The sequence below is a fragment of the Homarus americanus genome, unplaced genomic scaffold, assembly GCF_018991925.1.
Source record: "Homarus americanus isolate GMGI-L3 unplaced genomic scaffold, GMGI_Hamer_2.0 scaffold14655, whole genome shotgun sequence".
Classification (NCBI taxonomy): Eukaryota; Metazoa; Arthropoda; class Malacostraca; order Decapoda; family Nephropidae; genus Homarus; species Homarus americanus.
In genome coordinates this window covers 673,317-696,369 of record NW_024743793.1, presented here as the reverse complement: position 1 = coordinate 696,369, position 23,053 = coordinate 673,317, and the positions used below count along the sequence as shown (strand labels likewise).

Below are 23,053 nucleotides of genomic sequence, written 5' to 3'. Positions count from 1 at the left end.
CTATCTGTGATGTTTAGAAAGTTGGAAAATGAGTCAAATAATTTATGGGCACCCTCTATTATTACAAAACAGTTTCCATAAATAAGTGAAATAGTAATGATGATAAATAATATAAGGTTAGTGTTAAGTAAAAACAAGGAAAACAGGAGAGATCCACGCACCTCTCTCTAGTATCCCTTTTGTTAGGCCTGGGCTCAGGGCGGCGAGGAACAGATAAGCTGAAGGTGAAAGAGACAAAATATTCAGCTAAAATCTACAGGACCAAAATCCAGAGGAATATTAAGTCAGGAAATATAACATGGCTGAAATGGATAATTGAAGTAAACCCAAGAAGGTTAAGATTAATACAGCCCGGACCTGAATATATTGGGTTAATCCAAGAAAGATTAGGATACAGTATATCTATATTTAAAACATATGTTCATGCTCACCAAAGCAACACCCATTTCTCTGACATACATGATCTGGTGTTCTTCTTAATTCATGTACAGGAAATAAGCAAAAAAAAAGGCATGAAAGCACCAAAGTCCATTATTAAACAAAAGTAATGTTCTGTTAATGTGTAGATGACGACCTTCACCATAAATTGTAACAAGCGTAAATTTTTGTGAGTGTATAGTTGTGGAAATTAAAGTCTAACAAATATTTGCTTGGCATGTAAAAGTGGAGTTAATCATCATACTACCATGTTCAAGCAAGACACGGTAAAGAACAAAAAACAAAAGCACAAGTAAAGTATTTTAATCTTCAGAAAAACATTTCCAAATGATCCATGAAGTGAGTTATTCTCCCTATACAATCTTCCCCTACTCCACCCGGGTTCCCAAGTAACCATATACATTACAGCTAGACCCCGACTTACAACGGGGTTAGGGACCCAAATCCAGGTCGTAAGTCCGAATGGTCGTAAGTCCGACATTGATAAAAAATAAAAAAATAAAATAAACAAGAAATAAATTCAATTTTTTTTAAATAAAAAATCTACAATGAAATACAGTACAGTAAAAGTAATAAATAATGAGGAATGGATACAGTACAGTGAAAGTAATAAATAATGAGGAATGGATACAGTGTGACTGAGCACTTACCTTTAATGTAGTCAGCTGAATGCACATGGGGCCCCCATAATTTTCTAATTATACATGGAGACTACATTAACTGGAAACGTTTTGGTATAGAAAATGCGTGCGTCATTTGGAAGAAAAAAAAAAAAGGTCACAACTGCAGCGGTCGTAAGTCGGGGACTACCTGTATATATATATTTAGTCCTAAAGCATTCCATGATGTCTTCTTCCAATCTCTCTATCATTTCATCTCCCAAACTCTACACCTTCTGATTTATTATGTATAATGTGTTTCACAGTGTGCTCTGCTTCTTTTCTCTCTTCTCCAATGTACTTGACACATTCTCCTACAATCTTTTTTGCCCTTATACAGTATACTTCTCTTAATTTGTACATTTTCTCATATTACTCTACCAATTCCTGTTTCATCCACCTCAACCATATCTCTAAATGTCTGACTCACTCCATTTTTCTTTTTAACATTGACCTCTCCTTATCCACAACACTATTTACATGGCCCCCATTCTTGCATTACTTACTGTACGTATCTCCTTCCAGAACAGTTTGTCATTTTCACAGATTTCATTCATCCTTTTACTAAATCTTCATCCACTCTTACACTCCTGACAATTATTGAAGTTTAGAAAATAAATTGTTAAAGACTACATCTTTATGACAATTACATGAAATTCTGAAAGACAGATACACACACACATACAATAAAAAAATATTAAGATATGTGAGCTAGGAAACAAGAGACACACCTTATATAATAATTCAGTAATAATCTCTTCAGCAGTGTACTGTATATATAAAACACAATATACCCAACAGCTTACCCGGGGACATGATCCACAATTAGAGTATGTAATGATGAATAACCTGCATATAAAATGTTACAAAAACTTAATAAACCACAATGACCTGGCAAGACCAAAGGAGACATATAGTGCTTGATGGCAGGCCAATATTATCCTGGGGTATTGCTACTACTGATAAATATATTGTAATCTGACCACATCATGAATACATTTGAATCAATTAGTTGTCTTAAAGACTAGTGAAGATTCAGGCTTGAATCTGAGACTCAAGAATGCTCCTCCTATCCTAAGTCAGCCAAATTGGAAGTTCACCTCACCTATTGCTTGCCAGTTTAGAAATTTTCTCAAAAGAGAAAGGAGGAAATCCAGGTCATCTGCTAAACTTCTTGGACACATTAATGGATTTCATACTTTAATCATACAATAGTGGTCTATGTAACCTCACAGGTGATCTGCAAACCTGACTGCATCCCAAAACTATGCAAACCCCTAAAATAAGAAGTTACTATACTGTGCTTGTACAACACCGGACTAATTTTGTACTTCCGAATGTCATTTAAACATCTCAACTTAAAGATTCCAGAACAGGTTAAACTGATATTCCCTTTAGAAAAGTCAATATATAAGCAAAAACTATTGAAGTCTTTATTATAGCAATGTAATACTGTAGTGTGTGCACAAACTAGTGCATCAAGTTGCTGAATGTAAACAATGTTCACCACTTGATAACCAAATATCATAAAAAACTGCAAAGTTGTGTGGCTGAAACTAGAACAATGTTGTAAGTAGTATCACTCAAAGATCAAAACCTCTGTTGTGATCAACTTGGAATAAGGAGAGCATCCCCAAGTCTAAACTCTGACCTGGACTCCACACTAGTCTTTGAGACAACTACAGGTACCAATCATATGGATTCTTTCTGCAGGCAGGCTGTAATGCATTCACTTATTGTAACAACACATTGTCTTTTTGGATTATGTTCTTCTCGTGCCAAACATTGTCTCCTAGGTATTATAGGTACTGTCAAGGGGTACTTGGCAGTCAATCATCTCTTACAGGTTACTCACAATGATCTGTAAACATAAACATTTTCATCTATTTCCCGAACACTGAGGCTGATATCACTGCAGATATAAATTAAGTCACCTGACTGGCAAAATAAAAACAGATACAGGCTAAAGCAGATTGCAACTACAGCTCCTCCCTGACTTAAGACCTACTCGACTTACGACCTGCCTAAGTCGTACCCAAATTTTGTCAAATTACGTATTTTCGAGTCCCAACGTCAGTGATTGCGCTGTGTACTGACAAAATTCACTTTAAAATGGCTGGCAAGCTTAAAAGTGAAAGTTTTGTGGTGCTGAGAAGAAAAAGAGACACCCATTTTAGATTTTCTATGTATTATTTAAGCATTTTTGACTTACGACCTGGATTTGGGTCCCTAACCCCGTCGTAAGTAGGGGAGGAGCTGTATATGTCATTAGTATAGTGTATGGCCAGAGGTAAAGTACTGTACAAGGGGAAGAATGTGGGTATACATATGATGAAAGGGATATAATGGCCGAGTTGTTAATGGCAATGTACTAAAACAGGTGGTATGAAGTAAATTTTGCATAAACCGTCCTAATGTCCAATTACTGTGTTTATGGGACCTAAGTTCAAACAGAGATAAAAATCAAAGGATATATATATATGAAATTTTATGAGGAGAAGATAAAACATTATTGAATCAAAATAATGAAGCCAACAATAGGTAAAATTATTCAGTTCACAAAACGAAAGTATGCAGCAAACCTTTCATTTCCCTCCATTCGGTTATTATGATGTGGTCCACGAATGTTTGGTATCCTAGAGTTGGAAGAGAGTAAAAATTTAATGACTCGGAAAGAACATCATGTGTTTTTCTTGTAAATATGTGATTACTCTGAAGGTTAAAAGCTTGTACAATGTACAGTACTAGCAAGTCAGTCATAAACAGGAGGAAATAATGTTACTATATGTACTGTACATCTCCCTCAGTGAGCTGAACAATGTAGTACCAGGGTGACATGAAGCAGGGTTAGTGTGAAGGATAACTCACTAACACATGCATGCATGTACAATGAAAGACAAAAGTCATGTCATGAAATTTGGTGAAAACATATGCCAAAGGACTAAACTTTTGGTGCACTCTGCCATGTGGATAGGGGCTCTCACAATGTCTCACGAGTTATATTTAATCTTCGGACAAAACCGCGACACGACTTTTGTCTTTGATTGTACATATGCACATCTACAGGTACTGCAAATATATCATATGTGCTAATAACCCCTGTCAAAATTTGCATGGCAATTTGGACGAGTTCTAGTCTATGGTACATCATTTCACTACTCCAAGCACTGGGGAGGCATCCGGCAGTGGATTGATATGGCTGTAAAATATATAGTGGTTCTCATGTATGAAGTAAATGGTGATAAGAATGAAAACAAACACTATAGAGGTGTATTATATGGTAGGGGAAGAACAGTGTGGATTCAAAAAAAGGAATAGATGTGAACAAGTATTTGCACTGAGAAAATTAAGTGAAAACTAGCTGCAGCAGGGGAGGACTTGATTAGGTTAAGTTGACAACTCCATTTAAAGGATGTTTAAAACAAGTTTACATTGTTATATAAATATTCCTGACAAATGGCTTGAGTTTTAGAAAGACTTTTGTGTATAACCTCAGATAATGGGTGTGAGTTGCCCTATTGCTTGGAGTTCCTGTCTCTGTCCTTCCATCAATAATGGATACCTTAAGTACACAAGTACAGTGTCATTTATACATGTGGAATTGATCCTGAAATCCCATTTTAAAATGGGCATGGATTGGGTTACTCTGATCCCTCCTTCCTCCCTTGGAAAACCAAGGAGGATAAAGATATCATGTGAGTACAAGGTATCATACATCTTCAAGGCCCTACAGCCAGCAGTGGCCCACAACACTCAACCATCTTGGCTTCATGCCACCATAAACCATGATCTTCAAAGTATTTATAAGCCAAAATTACATATTTGCAGTGAATATTATGTTATTTGTGGCATTTTCTTGCAATACTCTGGAGCATAAGGTGTTAAAATCAGTCAAACTCATTCATAAATATGTCTCAATGTGGATTTATGAACCAATCCAAGTGTTGCCCAAGTATGTTTATCTTGGGACTCTAGTACAGTATCTTGTGATTACTAAGCTAAGCTTACATGTACTCCTAGGTGTTGTACACCAGATATGACTAATGTGCAGATTATTGTTCTTAATCTTTCTTCTTTTTAAGAAATATCAAATACATTTTCCTTCCAATTATCAGCCTGATATTTAATCACCTGTCATGGGGGCCAACAGCTTAAGGCACAAGGTGATGTGAAAGGTATAAAAGCAGTCGGTTATGCGGCACGTGAAAGAAATATTCACGTGGCAAATTCACGAAATATTACTGCAGTAACACAAAGATGATTATTCAGTAATAATATGTATACAATGGAAATTATATGATTACCTGGGATCTCGTGGCTCAGGTCTTCTGGGTACAGCTGGTCGAGCGTGAGGAGCCTCAGGTGGTCGTCCTCCCCTTATGGGTGGTGGAACTTGTCTCATGCCTGCCTTGTCACTTGCTCGAGTACCTTGGGAGATGGGGAAAAGTTATGAGTAGGATTTTTCTACTTAACATGAGCTGTAACTACTAAGACAGAGGCATGTAACACCTCTGTATGACTCAGTTCAGTAACTTTTAACTGAAAAATAACTGCTAATTCTTGGAGTTTAAATATACTGGCCTTGTCCTACAGTATGTGTAATACATCACTAATGCATCCTATAATTTATTACTGGAGCCTGACACAGAGCAGCAGCAAATGATCAGAACTTAATTAAACTGAGGAAGGAAAAGCAGGAAGTTATCCATATCAACTGAATAAGCATAAAAGAGGAGTCATCTACACTATCACTAACTCAAAACTGGGGCTGCAGATCACACATTCCCTGTTTTGCATACTGACCATTAAGGCTAACTACCCAAAATTAGCGAAGTGAAAAGTTTAACCAAAACTACAAAATTATACATCACATATTATAACCTGTTGTGAACACAGGTAAATTAATGTAAAAAAATTTTCACCGAGTGCCAGGATTCGAACACGGACAACCAAGGTTGACAATCACGCAGCCATCCACTGGACCATGATGGGCTAAAAGCTACCCATCCTTAGCTACTCACTTGCAGCTCAAGGTCCCATGTCCAACACTGTGGGTCTGATGGGTTAGGGCAGCCCCCACACATGGGTCCCAGAGCTTTTAATAAAATTCCCAAGAGGTCTGGGTTTGAATCTCGGCACTCACAAGTGAAAATGTTTTACATTATACATCACAGTGGTTTACTTTGGTATGATGTTGTAATACTTATCAATTCATCTATAAGCAAAGTTTTGTGTTGGTGTGGTTAATATTAACAATGAAAAGTGAAGTCATCAGTATGAACAGATGGAGGACAAGTATAACCACTCTCACAGTCATGGTGGAGAATATTAATAGGCAACACTGTAATATATCACCTGGAGCCAAGCGATGGTTAGGCCGCTGCTGTTGGCCAGGGGGCGGTGAATGCGATGATGATCGTGACCGACTACTTCTACTGGCAATACTGGTCCTACTGGACTTGCTGCCACTCCTACTTCTACTATGACTGCTGTATGATGATGACCGGGAAGATCTGAAAAAATAAAGACAAGTTACAGTACAGGGAGTAGAAATATTAATTTAAGTATGACCTTCATAGGCTCAACATATTGCTTAGCTCATCATTTTGCAAACTCATACATTTGGTAAAATCACTTTACATCTCTTGCTGACATCCTAATAATCCCGAGACTTCTAACACACAAAGCATGACATTCGGATCATAGATGACATAGATGTGTTTCCAATGTGCATAGCCCAAAAGAAAATATTTTCTGGTTTTTTTACCACCCTCAAGATTTTCATGTCCATAGTTGCTAATCCTTATGATGTTTGAAACAAATTTACGAATTTTACAATTCAAAACAAGTTCTTAATAATTGAAACTTTAATTAAATTCAACCTAACAGTCCAAAATTTTACTAATGCTGTGACTTTTATGTGTTATTCTAAGTAAGGTGTCCAGTTCCAGACCAGCCTCCAGGTAGTGTAGTGGTGTGTATAAAATCTCTTCCTTGGTCTACACTTTTAACTGCTCTTTATGCTGATATATTTGCAATGTCTGCATTTTTATCATTCCTTCACTAGTTATAATAAGATTCTTCCTTCCTCCCTTTCAAATCTAGCTCTGTCATCTTGAGTGTCTTGGACTCGTAAGAGAAAAGGATGTACATGTTCTAGACTCAGTTGATGTCATTCAACAAAAAGACAATTCATACCCGAATGTCAGTGTTGTCTTAACTGACTCCTGGGAGCTCATTTTCATGGTGATTGATGAATTCCAAAATGAGTCAATGAAAATATCTTTCTGAAAACTATCACACCATAGACAACCCTGATTATTTCTGACAAACCTCTCTTCAACATATACTAGTCCCCACTTATATCTGAATCACATCCCACCTTGATGATGAATGTGATGATGAGCCTGTCGAGTAACTTCTTGTGCGGGAAGTCTTTTTCTTTCTGGAAGAACGAGGTGGGGTTTTCCGTCGAGCCCAGGGGTCTGCCCAAGCTTCTGCTTCACCTCGTGTGCCGCCTCCTGTTGAAACGACCTCTGTGTACCGATCGTCTTGCCACACACGGCCACGCACATATCTGAAAATTACAGCACATTAACTGTTATTTTGTTAAGAAATGAAGCAGGAGGCTTTTGAATACTGTAAAAGATTACTCTTCAGTGACTCTGCAGCCTGAGCTGCTCATAATGGATGAGACACTGCACATTTTCACTGCAAAATGGAGAAGTCTGGTGCACTTTAAGGTTAACTTTATATGATTTTCTTGAGACGAAAATTAAAATTTTGAATTGCCTCGTGTAAACATCTCACCATATCAAACTATGAAAAGAAAGTAATACTGTACAGTGGAGTCTCGATAATTGAAAAATACAAATTCGCGGGCACTGTACCTCTATTACTACCTTTTTCTTTAAATTTTGGTCAAATATTCATAAATTGCAACCGAGCGCTGAATGCTGCAGTGTTTATTTACATGGAAAACCATAAAAGTTGTGGAAATATCATTTCATTGCGTTGGTTTGACTTCAAAGTAAATAATACTCATAAATCTTCCCATTAGCCAGAATAATTGGTGGAGATATAATTAAAATTACTTTTGAAAATGTCCTCTGCACACAGTAGTAGTGATACAATGTCACTCTTGGCTTGTATGGTAAAACAAGAATGTCTACCAAATCAGCATGCAAGAAACAGTGAATACTGTACATGTAAAAGGGAACAATAAGACAAACATTACACAAGCCATCAGTTGAGTGCGAGCAAATTAAATATTCTTGGTGCAAGTTCTTACCTTTCCTCACCACCTGATGTTGTTCTTGGTCTCCGCTGAACTCTTTCCGACACTTCACGCTCAAATTTCTCCCGGCGTGACCTCTCCTGACCCCCACCACGCATATTATACCTTGGATCGACATGGTAACGAACTTCAAAGTTTTCAAAGTGTCCTGCAAAGGTCATTTATGTATCTGAGTCTGATAAAAGATTTTTTAAGTGACACAATACATTGAACTGACATTGAGTTTTACTCTGATGTAAGTTGTAAAAAAAAATGAAACCACAGAATAACAAACAAAAATCCAACAATACTGTAATAATTCAAAAACTGTACTGCAGTGAACTTACTAAACAGTATTTAAGCAAACTATGGCATACTGTACACACAAAGTACTCTCACATATAATAATACACGCCAGCTTACCACCACGGAAATGTCTTATAGCTTGCTTCTCATATGGATCCAGATACTGATCAATGATCTCATCTGGCTGTTTATAAACCGGTGATGCTGGACGAGTGTAGTAGTCATTCTCACGGTCTAGTTCTGCTTGACCCAAGCTGAGGTTGAAGCGCTTCTCTTCAAAGTCTGCATCTGTCTCTTTACGCTTATTTGCCCTTTTCATCATCTAAAAACCAAGGAAAGAAAACAACAAAATATTTGCAAAAAGTTTGTCATTCAGTACATTATATGATGAAGAAACCCTGCCAAGACTTAAGTGGGTTACATTCATGTACAAATTTTTTACCAAATCTAACCTTATCTGTTCACGTTACCACATTACTGTACCAAGATGAGGTTGGGAGTATTATATAGCAGATGACAGAACAAGTGAGGCCCATCACAGAGTGTAACTACCAAAGGGAAGCAATCAAAGAAAACAATCATAAAAATGAGGAAGGGCAGCCCATTACTTTCTGGCCTTAATACTTCAATGAGCAACTGAGGCCAACCAGTCTCCTTCCTTTAAATAACTGTCAATACCTAATACATGTTTATAAAACAAATTACTAGCTGGCTTGAAGGAATAAAAGCACAAACCTCCTTGGCATAACGAAGTCCACGTTCCCATGCAGATTCAAAAGGTGAAGGCTCTGGAATGAAGCGACGCACTTCTCGAGGCTATCGGGGAGAAGAAATTTTAATTATATGTTCCACCGACAGTTACGGCTGCAACAGTAACATAACACCGCCCAAAAATTTCCCAACAAAACAATGTACGTAGTCTGATCTACCATAAAAATTCAGTCTTAAATTTAAACACAAAAAAGCTAATGTAATCTCTTCTCACTGACATACCCTTGTGATTTACCAACTCATTCACCGACTCAACCTATCTCTTAATTAAAACTTCCTAAAATATAAAATAAAGGACTTCTAAACTTCTAGTTTATAACCAAATATAGATTGAGTAACTCCTGTAAAATCAACAACAAGTCTGCAGCCTGATAACCCAGGGTTCCCATGATCCCTGACATGAGTGATTAGGACTATACTGTACCCCAAAAACACAAGAAAATGGTTGTAACTTTCTTCACAAAACTATAATCCCCAAAGGCAGTATTTGGAGGTGCCTGTTGCTTGAGAGCAATATGTTGGGTAAACAGGATGCTGATAAGAAGAAATAAAAAGATGTAGCCAAAAAATTAGTGTAGAGGAAGAAACAGTCTTGGTGTGCTCAAGTAGTACGAACATATTAGGAGAATAAGAAGTGACATGGATAAGAAGAGTGTACAAGTCAGAGGTTGATGGAAGGAGAAAGATGGGAAGGCCAAGGAAATGAAAGGACAGGGTAAATAATAAACTTGTACAGAGGGGAATGGACGTCCAAGAAGAACCAGTGTGCATGAATCAGCAGTGAGCACGGCATCAAGTGATTTTTTAAGGAGGGATGTGCTGACTGTTAATCCTGGCTTGTGTGAAGCAACAGGGATGAACCAAGTTTGACCCTACAGCTTTACTGTATTTCTTACCCTTCCCCTCTCACTGTCCTCCTCTTTATCAGTTGTAGCTTGGGGTTTGGATGGAGCAAACATGTTGTAATTCCCTTTGTCAGACACTCCTGGATGCAGAAACCTGCAATTGGTGCCCCAAGTACACTGGCCTTTGTTGAAAAACCTGTAAAAAATTATATTAATTACAAACTTATACTCTTGAGTGGGACATTTGGGAAAGAAGGAAGATCTGAGTCACAAAATCCCACTTTATAGGGATGAAATGGCTCACTTGTGAGATACACAGTTGCTTGGCACCTCCAGAATGAGCCTTCCATTACCCAGGAACAATGCAATGCCTAGCAGCAGGGGGGGAGGGGGTGGCTAAACACACAGTGTTTGCTGGAACTTAATGTACAGGTAGTTCTGCTATAACGCGATAATTGTGTTCTTGTAAAATATCGTGTTATAGAAAATCGCTAGAAATAACAGGGCTTATGGAGAAAATAGGGTTAGGTGCAGATTACTCGAAATCGAAAAAATTTAGTAGTTAGCCTAACACAAAGGATAGCACAGTCTAAATAAATGTTACATTCATATCTAATAATGAAATCATACAGTAAATTTAACACTTTACCTTGAAAAAATATGAATGTAACTTGATGGGGGAGAAGGGTGATTTTGAGGTTGATAACATCAAGCTTCTCTTCAAGTGTTATATCCTTTCTTTTACGATAATCACCGGGAATTCTATCATCAGAATGCTTTTTGGAGATATTCTTCTTTACCATATTCACAGTTAATACCACAAAATTGGAGAAATAGTAAGCAAAAATCGCGTTATAGCAAACAAGCGATCGCGTTATACAAATATTGTTCCGAATTCATAAATCGCGTTAGAGCAAATTCGCGTTATCAAAACACGCGTTATAGCAGAACTCACTGTACCTTGATTCACTGTGCAAGTGTGAATTTTTTAGTTATCCTGCTCATTGTCTGGTGAGGGATATCAACCATCCTGTGATAGATCAATATTAATGTATGAACACATATAATGAAAATACTGAGAAGTTGTAAACAAATCATCATCTAATTGTCAGTTAAATAGTATTATGAGATCTCTTCACTTTAAACAAAATATGAGCAACCATAAATTAGAATTAAGTAACAAAAATGTTATAGGCATACAGCATACCAGGCTTGTAATTCCTGTGTGTTAGTTTCTGATAGCTCCTCAGGCCAACTTACCTACACACAGTTTTGGGTTCTTGCCGTAACAAAGAATCATCCTCATCTTCATCACTCAGCTCCCCATCTTCACGATTTTCTGGATCACATTTTTTCTTTCGTTTATCTCCCTCCTCACCTGGAAAACCAAAAATAAGGATCAAGAACCGAGCTGTTATGTGAGGAGGGAAAAGAGAGATAGAGAAATCATAAGTGAAAAAATAATAATAAAAAAGCAATTATGTTATGCTTTAAACAAAAAAAATGATGACTAGCAAAACCTATAACTTTTTTGGGTTAACACATCCAACTTGCAACATAAACACAACCCTTACACCATACCTAACTGACCATCCTACCCATCCATGTATTCCCAAACACTCTCACCTTACTCCACACACACCCTTCTCCCAACCCCAATACACATCCTTTCCTAAACCTACACATCCCTCCCAATTCCCACAAACCCCTCTCTCCATTCAAAAACTCTTTTCCCACTCTCATAAAGCCCTTGTTTTTTTCACTCACTCATTTTTCTCACACACCAATCAGCACATTTCCACACATCCAACACTGTATCTTACTAGTGTCCCTTTCAGATGTCTTTTTCTCTATATTTCTAGGGAGAATTCCTCACCAATGTAAAGTAAATCCACTTCTGATCTAAGCTTGTCAGAAAGGATCCAATCACAACCACAAAAAAAATAACCAATCTCTGAAACTAAAGAAAGTGTGCATCGAATTTGATGGCCTAACGTCCTGCCAAGGTGGTGGGATAAATTACTGAATGCTAAGAAACATGCATCAGATTTAATTAATCTTTACCTTGACAAGAAATACATTTTCTTGAATATCAACTACTTATATCTATGTTTTTAATAAACAAATTATAGTAGCATTTAACAAATTATATGAATTATGTCATTTTTTCCCCCAAAAATTTACTTGAATACAGTATACAGTATACTGAACTTCACAACACATACGTCAACAAATACCGGAGACAAACTACTGTACACACAATCCTGTAAATATATTAACAAGTACATTCAAGAGGCCAACTGAGCACATACCTTCTTCTCCTTCCTCCCCCTCTTCTTCACCACTTTCCCTTTCTGCTTCAAAATCTAATTCATCTCTTATACCCAGACCTTCATCACTCCGACGCTTTGATGGTGGTTTACCACGCCCTTCATTAACTTTCTCCCTCACATCTTTTCTCTTGTCTTGAGGTCCTTCTTCTTCACCAGACTTTCTTGGAGTTGGTTCATCATCCTCTTCAAGTTCACCATTCAGCTGCATTAGTGAATTAAAGAGTCAAGTCAGATATAATGTAAATTAGCAAGACAAATCATATGTACATGGGTCCATACATGAGGTGTGAAGGTAGTAGAGAATGAGGAGTTGAGATGTGTTATTTGTGAGGCCATGATGTATGGAGGGTATTCTCAATGAGTGACCCTGTAGTGAGTGTTATCAGTATGTGACCTTGTTAAGAGTGTTCTTGTTAAGTACGAACTAATCATACAAATATTTAAGTATGAATTTGAACTTTCCTATAAAAACACAAAGTACACACAACACCACAACAAACACTGAAACGTCATTCACACAAAACTTGGGTCACGCAAGTTTGACCTACAACTGTGGCTTTGGCCTTCATCATTATGTCATTGAGCTGTGACAAAAAAATTTAAAAATTCACTGTTCTCAGCCAGTACTCCAGGTGTGTACTTTCAGAGACTGAAATGTTTACTTATTTTTGCAAAACAATTCATTATCACTGTAAAAAGTGAAAGATAAGGATAAATATATAAGGACATAGGAAGATATAAAGAGACACCTTACTGAACAGTATTTTTAAATTTCTATGATAAAAGCACTTTGTCTGCTTCATTCATATAGTGTACAGTACTGGCCAAAACCAATAAGCAGACAGCATGTGGTTGGTGAGCTCTAGTTGGTCTTTAAATACTTGGAACAGATAACAGAGATAAGCTGACATTTAAATATAGAAAAGAGGATACATATTAAGTGGTTTCAAAATTTAATTTTCAAAGCTGTAAATTTTTGACAAATTTGCTTAATTTTTTGGAATACCTTGAAACATCAGGAAATTTGTGTGAAATCTGGTAAATTACAAAATAATTATGATTTTTTAGCCATATACTGTACAGTACTGTATATATACAGTATATCCTTTAAACACTATAAAATTTTATCACTCACCGTTGAATCCCCTTCTGATATTTCTGACAGCCTGTCTGCTTGACCATTCTCTTCTCCTTCCTCTCTTGGTTCTGCCAGAGATCTAGGATTAAATGGAATGGAGTTCTGGGGGCTGGCAGGACCTCTAGGACTGGCTGGTATTTCTGGGCTTCTAGGATCTCTTGGGATCAATGGTCCATCAGGACTTCTGGGATCTCTTGGGCTCAATGGTTCATTAGAACCTCTTGGATCTCTTGGGCTCAATGGTTCATAAGGACTTCTTGGGTCTTGTGGGCTCAATGGTCTGCCTGGACTTCTAGGATCACTGGGACTCAATGGCCCTATGGGACTTCTTGGGTCATGTGGACTTAATGGCTCATCAGGGCTTCTTGGATCTCTTGGGCTTAGTGGTCCTTCAGGGCTTCTGATATCTCTTGGGCTCAATGATCTGCTTGGGCTTCTGGGATCTCTCAGGCTCAATGGTCCATCAGGGCTTTGAGGATCTCTTGGGCTCCTTGGACCATCAGGACTTCTAGGATGTCTCTGACTGTAAGAGCCATAATGACCATTAGAATTTTCTGGACTCCTGGGACCACTGTGACCTCGAGGATCTCGGGGACTTAAAAGGTCATTGGGACTTCTGGCATATCTTGGACTTAATGGGCCATCAGGGCTTCTGGGATATCTAGGACTCAGTGGGCCATCAGGGCTTCTGGGATTTCTAGGGCTCATCGGACCATCTGGACTCGCAGGAGTTCTAGAACTCAAGGAATCGTAAGGACTTCTAGTATTATCTGGGCTCAAAGGTCCCTCTAGACTACCTGGGTTCATGTGACTTGCTGGGCTACCCTGACTCTGAGGACTTGCAGGACTATCTGGGCTCATAGGGCCTGCAGGGCTCATAGGTCCATCAGGGCTCATGGGACCATCCGGGCTCATGGGACCATCAGGGCTCATGGGGCCATCAGGGCTCATAGGACCCTCTGGGCTAGCTGGATCTTGTGAGTACATAAAACCTTGGGGGCTTCTTGGATTTCCTCTGTGCACAAAACCCTCTGGGCTCATAGGACCATCTGAACTCAGCGGAGGTTGAGGGGACATCGGGCATGAACTAGCTGTGTTGTCAGGACTCATGGGGTCATCTGGGGTGCCAGGGTCATGAGGTGGCGGGGACATTGGTTCCTCCCATTCTTCACCTGGACTCTGCGGCTCAGAACCATCCATACTGCTCATCTCTGTAAACAAACAAAATGGAAATAAAGATAAACACATTACATATGAACAATTCAATCCTTCGTCTAGTACATTCATATTGTAGATGTGATTTAACTAAAATCATCCTAGGAAATGTAGGTAATTAAAGGTATATCTTGTCCTGAGAAGTAAACAAAAAATACCAACCTTTATTACGGAATTAGAATTTTTACCCCATTTATTCTTCCACTCTAAATGTTTATGTTGTCTACCAATTTTCCCAGATTTTGTATCTTTCCGGGACCACAGCTTTTAATTTCATTCATCCACCCTGAACACAAAAGTATAATATCTGTACATAAAATAACAGAGAAAATGGATCACACAGGCATCATTTACAGTATGGGAACTCAACTCTGAACTGTATGATATGGTTTATTCATGTCTGTACTTCCATCTAAAATTTTACTGTATTCTTTTCACTGATACATGATAGAAAAATCCACAATGGAAAAATAGGCACAATGGTAAAGTAATATTTGTTTTTAGCTAATTAATGACCCCTTTTCATAGATCTCCGAAGATTATCAAATCCTACTCGTGTATTCCTGGTTACCTACTCGTTTTAATTCACTTCTCACACCTACCATCACAACTATTTCTATGGACCAATTACACAAAATTTTCCACCAGTTTAAGTTACCTGAGTAATACTGTACAGTACTGTACTCTATGATGGTTACTCGCCTTAACCACCAACTTGAGGAAAATATTCTATTGGAAATATATTATTTCTTATCTCTTCAAAAGCCCCAAAAGTGAGTAATACATTCTACACCAAACATTACTGCACAAAGCACACTAGATGGAGCATCCATTATTTATAGCCAAGATGCTTCTAAAAAAATTACCAGCTACTGCTACATTATGACTTACCAGTGATAAAATGAACCAACTTAACTTCTATCCTATTCTTAATTTAGTTGGGTTAATTAAATTAAGTTAAGCTAGTTCTTTTTTTGCCCAATACTGTAAACCATATACTGTACAGTAACAGCCTAGCAGGTAAGTTATAGCACACGGCTGTGCTTATGTTTGGGACAGAAAAGGCTGTAAAAAGAAATACAGATACTCCCAGGGTTACAGATGGATTCCATTCCTGAAGGTTATCTTTAAACCAAAAGTGATCCTTCCTTAGGTAATTAGTGAACACACATAGTAGTTATACACATAATGTACTGTATACAATTACTACAGTATACCTACATGATACAATACTTTTTTTATCAATTAAAAGTAGCAATAGAAACATAGGAAAGAAAGATAATTACTGTACACAAATACAATTACGATAAGTACAGTAGCTACAAAACTAGTGTACAAATATTAATTCCATTTACCTTAAATCATGGTGCTCATTTGCTCATCCATACTGTAAGTAAGTTTTCTATTTCATAAATAACACATGGTCACGGTTTCATTATCACATTAAATTTTAAAAAGCTAGACCCACCCTCTCACATGTTCCTCTATACGAGCTCTGTCCTTCACAAGCATGTGTATGATTGAGGTAGCAAGACTGAGTTTATGTGAGTGTGTGGTGGTATTTTTCCTCCTTCAAACTGCTTAATTACTTTAATTTTCTGTTCTAGATCTATTACTCTCATGTGGGCACTTTCCAGTCATTTTGAAACACATTTAAGGGTGATTTACGAAAGAAAATTTGGAGATGATGCACACTGTAGTGTGTAGTGATCTAACAAGGTGACCAAGCACAAAATGACACCTTATTGGACACCTCACCCAGCCACCTTACATCTACTCTGTGGGTCAATTCTGTACTACTTGACATTTGTAACAATGGATACTCATCAGCAACCCGAAAGTGGACTTAGGGGAGAGTATCTGCAAAAGTCAGAAATCTGTAACCCAAGTCATCCATAATCTATGAAAAATTTATTCATTCCCGTTTTTTTTACTTTTTATAAGGTAAGAAAGCATTATTTTCTCTAGTAAGTGTCCACAAGTTGCTGGTTAAGGCATAAAACCTTCATAAAGCACTACTGTACTGTTGCTTGTTGCCCATCTTAGTTATTCCTTCAAGATTTATTTCTAATTAAAAAAAATTAATAATTTTAACAGCATTAACTCTAAGCCCATATTCTTCACCTTTTCCATCTACTGTGTTAACCAGTTTGGAATGACTCTTCACTACATCCTCTTCCGCTAATCTGTAACCACTGAGGCAGTTACAGGGTACCAGTAACTGGAAAGTTATACAGTAAAGGTATATACAGCTGCTCCTCGACTTACGACGGGGTTAGGGACCCAAATCCAGGTCGTAAGTCAAATTGGTTGTAAGTCGAAAATGCTTAAATAATACATAGAAAATCTAAAATGGGTGTCTCTTTTTCTTCTCAGCACCACAAAACGAAAATTTTGTCAGTACACAGCGCAGTCACTAACGTCGGGACTCGAAAATACGTAATTTTAAATTTTTTTGGGTACGACTGGGGCGGTCGTATGTCCGGGTGGTCGTAAGTCGAGTAGGTCGTAAGTCAAGGAGTAGCTGTATAAATGTTGCCTCTAGGCTGCACACTTGCATGGCCATCCATAGAGTACCAAGGGGTTCGGGTCATCTCGCACCCAAGATAAATCGTACCCAAAAAGGTCAACTTGTACCCAAGACAACTCGTACTCAAGATAACTCGTACCCAACTCACGAGATAATTTGTACCCAAGATTACTTACACCCAATTCAAAAGATAATCCATACCTATTAGTATAGATACCATGCATTTTAGCTTTATCTATGATAAAAAAAAAAAGATCATGTAAATCTTGTAGGAAAGTGCAGTGAAATAGGGAAATGTAATGCAGTGATCTAAAATGGTTGCATCTCATTACATAAGTTATGTTATTCTGTCACACAAGCATTGCACTACAACTGTATATTTTCAGCCTTCTGGCTGCCAAGCTCTTTCAATAAACCGTTAATCATTATTATTATTATTATAAGTACAGTCAAAGACAAAAGTCGTGTCGTGGAATTTGGTGAAAAAATATGCAGGGCTAAAACTTTTGGTGCGCTCTGCCTTGTGGTAGGGCTCTCATAATGTTTCATGAGTTATGTTTAATCTTCGGACAAAACCGCGACACGACTTTTGTCTTTGACTGTACATATTTCACACTACTGTATGTGGTTTAGAATAACTTTAGTGTAATTTACAGATTTCAGGCTCATAGATTTGGCATTTTCAATTTATAAACTGGACGATGTAAACGTTTAAAATGGTCTAAGTCAACAAAATATAGACCTGCATAAAAACAGATTGATTTTCCAGCTCCAGCTTTTTGTAAACAAATCAGTTAGTATAAAGCATATAATTCGGGGCTCCTCTCTGGTACTTCTTCTGGTATAACGAACTTGTTCTATGGAGTGGCTGACATCGTGACATCATAAGGAATTTCTTCTTCTGACATGTCAACGTCAAGAATGAAATACACTAGTAATAAGGATACAGTTTTATAAAAGAACGAAGAGTGAGAATACTGGCCAACATTTATACAATTAGTTATGCTATTGTATGTTAATGATATTCTGGATAGATTTGTTTAAAAAGTCACAACCACACGGAAACAAGACCAGTATACTGTAAGTAACGTAACGACTTGATTATGTGTCACCAATATGAACTGTCTAGTAAATTGGGTATGAGTTATCTCGTAATTGGGTACGTGTTGACATGTTCTGATGGGTATGATTTGCTTGGGTATGAGTTGTCCAGCACCCAGTACCAAGCACCTAACTTTTCCAGCCACACATAAACATTTTAAGCAGTAGACATTGTTAATGATCCCTTGTTTTTATATCCTTTCTATTTAAAATTTTCTTCCATATCTATGGTATATAACTTTAAAATAAACATACAGGTAGTACCATATAATATACTGTAGTTTTTGTTTCTACTATTGGTGCACATCTGCACATTGCTTTGATGCTGGTTCACAAAACAAAATTCAGTCTGCACTGTGATAAAATAATAATTAAAGGAACATTGTTCATTAGTGGGATGGGGTGCAAAGCACAGGGAGAATGTGAAGTTTAACCCCTTGTGTATGGGATTCCCTGTGCTGAATAAAAATTCAGGCATTGGCCAAATAATTAAAGTCTTGTTTGTCCATCATCTTCCCATTATAAATGTCAAAATTTCTATCCTACAAAAGGCACGGGATATAGGTACAGCAGCCATATGCAAAACCTTGATGTCTATTGGCATGGCAGCCTAATGCACATGCATGGTGGGCAGAGTATAATTGCAGTAAGGTGGTCTTTTTTCTGACTAATCTAACTTAAACTAACATAACCAAACCAAATGTAATGTAACCTAACGTAACCAAACCTACCCTATAACCTAACCATTAACACAGACCGTTAATACAGCTGCTGTACTTATATCCAGTGTGATTTTTGGCATACAGCTGTGGTACCTGTATCCACTATGTTTTATGTTTCTCGAGGTAAGAGAGTTTTTACCTTCTTTGGAGAAAGTTCATCTGGTAGCTGCTAAAGCCAGACCACTCTCTTCAAGCCTTACCATCAATTTTCTTTTGTCAATTCACCGAAGTACCAAAGGCATGGAGGCCACAGCCTACTTGCAGTTTCACAAGAATATAATCAGTTGTGGATAAAATAAAGAATGCCTTGCTATGGACTCTAATAAGTTAGAAAATCATTTTGAGATACATATTATTGTTCTAAATTAATAAAGAATCCCATATTGATAAGCTTGAAGTTTACTTGACAATGTGATATACAGTATATCCCAACTTTTTTTTTACTCAAAACGGTGGTTAGATAATTAGTTGCACACCCACTCAATTCCAAAATTGTTTAATTCCTTACTAAGTTTCCCAATAAAGTAATTTTATGTACCCTAATCGAGTGTGTAAAGGAGGCAAGTTCACCCACTGGACATTAGAAAGGCGGCCGCTTTCCTCCCAACTTCAACTTACCTCTCACTCCTCACACCACCCACCTCATACTCATCAATTAGTCCACTCACACCATAAATTTCAACTTCGCTGACAACAATTTACCATTTATCGTAGTTTCCGGGTGAGTGGTTATGGAAGAAAGGTGTTATAACTGTGCGGACATTGGCTGGTGTTCACTGTACCACCGTAAACAAAGTTGGTCTGCCGCACACTCCCAGCGGCCCTCACCAACAGAAGACTTACTAACAGCGCCCTATTGTAAACACTACATGCCTTCTGGAAGATAGATAAATTAATATATGCATACATACATACATGCTCACATATATATTTTTTTCAGTAAGATTGTCATTTAAGTTCACATTAGTTCACTATACAGATCGATAGACAGATACATATATACATAGTGTACAATACATGCTCGTGCATTCATACATACTGTATATACAGTATGTTACTCCCCATTTGTGAAATTGCCCAATTTATCATCTGGACAAATTATAACCCATTTCACGGCGTGAGGGATGTACTGAGAAAAGATGCAGACGGGACACAGCTTCAGGAGTCATTGTTCGTCCTCTGTAAAAGATCTCGATGAGCGAGGGTAGGTAGATAGATCTCTTTACCTTGTACTTTTATCCTCTTCAACACTGATCGGCTCGTTAGCCGCTTGGGCGATCGGTCACGTCGCTGTTACGCACTGTTGGCAAGTACTGGGCATGCACTGGCTCCTGAATGTATCTGAACCTGTTCCAGTGCTTGTCAAGTCTGTGGTCTTGAAAGAGCCCACACTCGGTGCCGTCACAACACTCTCTGGCAAATTGTTTCAAGAGTTCACAACTCTCACTCCGAAAAAGTTACCCATCACAGTTTTCTGGGCTTGCGGCTTCTTCAACCTTAAGCTGTGACCTCTTGTGGGGCGAGCATCCGCCAGCCCCAAGTAAGGGAACTCGACTGAGTAGTGCCCTTTGAAATGCTTATACACCTCAATTAGGTCTCCCCTTGCCCGTTTGTTGTGTAAGCTAGGCATTTTCAAGCGCTCTAATCTCTCAGGGTGGCCCTCCTTTGGACATTTTCAATCAACTGACAGTCCCTAGCATATCTCGGGGACCAGCCGGGGTGACACTACTCCAGACAGGGAAGCATTTCACTATTGAAGATTGTTACGAGGGATGGACCGTCTAGATATCTGAGCGGGCTTCTTATAAGACCTAATAATTTAGTTCTTCTCGCAATGGCCCGAGAACTTCAGCTCATTATCAACATACACACCTAGGTCCTTTTCACATTCAGTCTCAATTAATGCAGTTTCTTCGTCCCGTTGGGACATGTGATACGCCTCCTTATCGTGACATTGAATCTTAGCAGACATTTCTTCGACCATTCTTGAAGCTCACAGAGATCATTCTGCAGCTCTTCCCAGTCTACTTTGTTCTTAATTTCCAGAAATAACTTAGCGTCATCCACAAACATTTGTATGGAGGAATGCAAACAAACTGTCAGTTGGTTGAAAATGTTCAAAGGAAGGCCACCAGACTGGTGCCTGCACTTCGGCAACCCAGCTACCCTGAGAGATTGGGGCACCTGAACTTGCCAAGCTTATACTACGGACGGGCAAGGGGTGACCTAATTGAGGTGTATAAGCATCTCAAGGGGCACTACCTTACTTGGAGCTGGCGGACGCTCGCCCCACAAGGGATCACAGCTCAAGATTGAAGAAGCCGCAAGTCCAGAAAACTGTGAGGGCAAACTTTTTCAGAGTGAGAGTTGTGAACTCTTGGAACAATCTACCAGAAAGTGTTGTGACGGCACCGAGTGTGAGCTCTTTCAAGACAAGACTTGACCAACACTGGAGCAGGTTCAGGTACATTCAGGAGCCGGTGCATGCCCAGTACTTGCCAACAGTGCGTAAGAGACGTGACCGATCGCCCAAGCGGCTAACGAGCCGATCAGTGGTGAAGATGATAAAAGTAAAAAGTAAAGCGGGCCCAATACACTGCCCTGTGGTATCCCGCTTATGACGGATACACATGATGATTTCGTGCCATTAATCACCACACACTGCTTGCGGCCATGGAGAAAGTCTCCGATCCACGGCAGGACATTTCCCTGAATCCAGTACCCTTCCATGGGGTACACTGTCGAAAGCCTTGGCAAAATCTAGATATATATATTGTCGATATTACCACTGTCTCATGTCGGCCCACACCGCTGTCTATGATTGGCTAATTAGGTGATACCCGAGAACGACCAATGTCAATGAGGGTGGTTCACGGCCTGTATGCTTATACAAGTTTTCTAATGTTTGGATTTGTTTTTTTATATCAGTGTTATTTAGTTTTGGTTGTAAAAACATTATGTAAGAGCCATATTCTGTTTTATAGGGTATAAGGTGTAAAACTTTTAATGTATTGTATTAGGATTAGTTCAATTAGTTAGCAACCGAGCCATGTTCGTGTGGTGGTGATGATGGTCACGGGAGAGCAGCGTCAGCCACCGACTGAACCCGGACAGCGCAGAGAACCAGGAACTCCAGGCCAGTATACACACGACGACGTGGGGTACAAAAAGCCGCTGAGTTGTGCGTGAAGTAATTGGAGATATTTGGACATGAAAACTTGCGGTTTTATTGCGTTTACACACCGTTCATTCCTACCACTGATCTATTATCATAGTCGAATAAGATGTCTAGTTATAAGATAAATTTCATCTATTACATTACCGGCGGAAATGTATAATAACGGAGATAGCTTTTCCAAATAAATTTCTATTTTCTTCCATTATTTCCCGCCATTATCGTCTGGCTCTCAGTGTCTCTCGCGTCTCCTTCATAAATCATGACGCGCATGCGTACCCGTACACATCACGCGGCCAATCAAAAGAGTTTTTGCTAATTCAGAGTGTATTTGGCCCAATCAAAAATCGAGTTTTATTTTGGGTCTCATATTTTGAAATTCAAGTTCAGCTCCGACCATGGAGGTCTGCGATGGTTGTCACTTAAAGTATATGGAGCTGATTGCGAGTGTTGGGGAAAAAAAACCGTAGAAACTATAGCATTTTTTCGATCGCATGGTGTTCTTCCAACCTCAGTAAAGTGTACTAAGAGCAAGACGGAATGT

At 38.5% G+C, this 23,053-nt stretch overlaps 1 protein-coding gene across 6 annotated transcripts in view; it reads right to left on the bottom strand.

The window, feature by feature from the left end:
• The window catches only part of LOC121877541 (zinc finger CCCH domain-containing protein 18-like), a 42,264-nt gene extending 22,093 nt beyond the window's left edge, over window positions 1-20,171 (bottom strand). For 4 of the 6 annotated variants that reach the window (XM_042383331.1, XM_042383335.1, XM_042383333.1 and 1 more), the window contains exons 1-13: window positions 20,037-20,171; window positions 13,764-14,977; window positions 12,608-12,830; window positions 11,556-11,673; window positions 10,347-10,491; window positions 9,415-9,495; window positions 8,797-9,001; window positions 8,389-8,542; window positions 7,480-7,674; window positions 6,453-6,610; window positions 5,402-5,525; window positions 3,680-3,733; window positions 162-218 (exon numbers count right to left, since the gene is read on the bottom strand). In XM_042383331.1, the coding sequence (XP_042239265.1) occupies window positions 162-218; window positions 3,680-3,733; window positions 5,402-5,525; window positions 6,453-6,610; window positions 7,480-7,674; window positions 8,389-8,542; window positions 8,797-9,001; window positions 9,415-9,495; window positions 10,347-10,491; window positions 11,556-11,673; window positions 12,608-12,830; window positions 13,764-14,975 (2,726 nt within the window). In that variant the 5' untranslated portion in view covers window positions 14,976-14,977; window positions 20,037-20,171. The remainder of the gene's footprint in view (window positions 1-161; window positions 219-3,679; window positions 3,734-5,401; window positions 5,526-6,452; window positions 6,611-7,479; window positions 7,675-8,388; window positions 8,543-8,796; window positions 9,002-9,414; window positions 9,496-10,346; window positions 10,492-11,555; window positions 11,674-12,607; window positions 12,831-13,763; window positions 14,978-20,036) is intronic. The other 2 variants (XM_042383332.1, XM_042383336.1) reach the window with 1 other exon arrangement.
• Window positions 20,172-23,053: the final 2,882 nt, after the last annotated feature.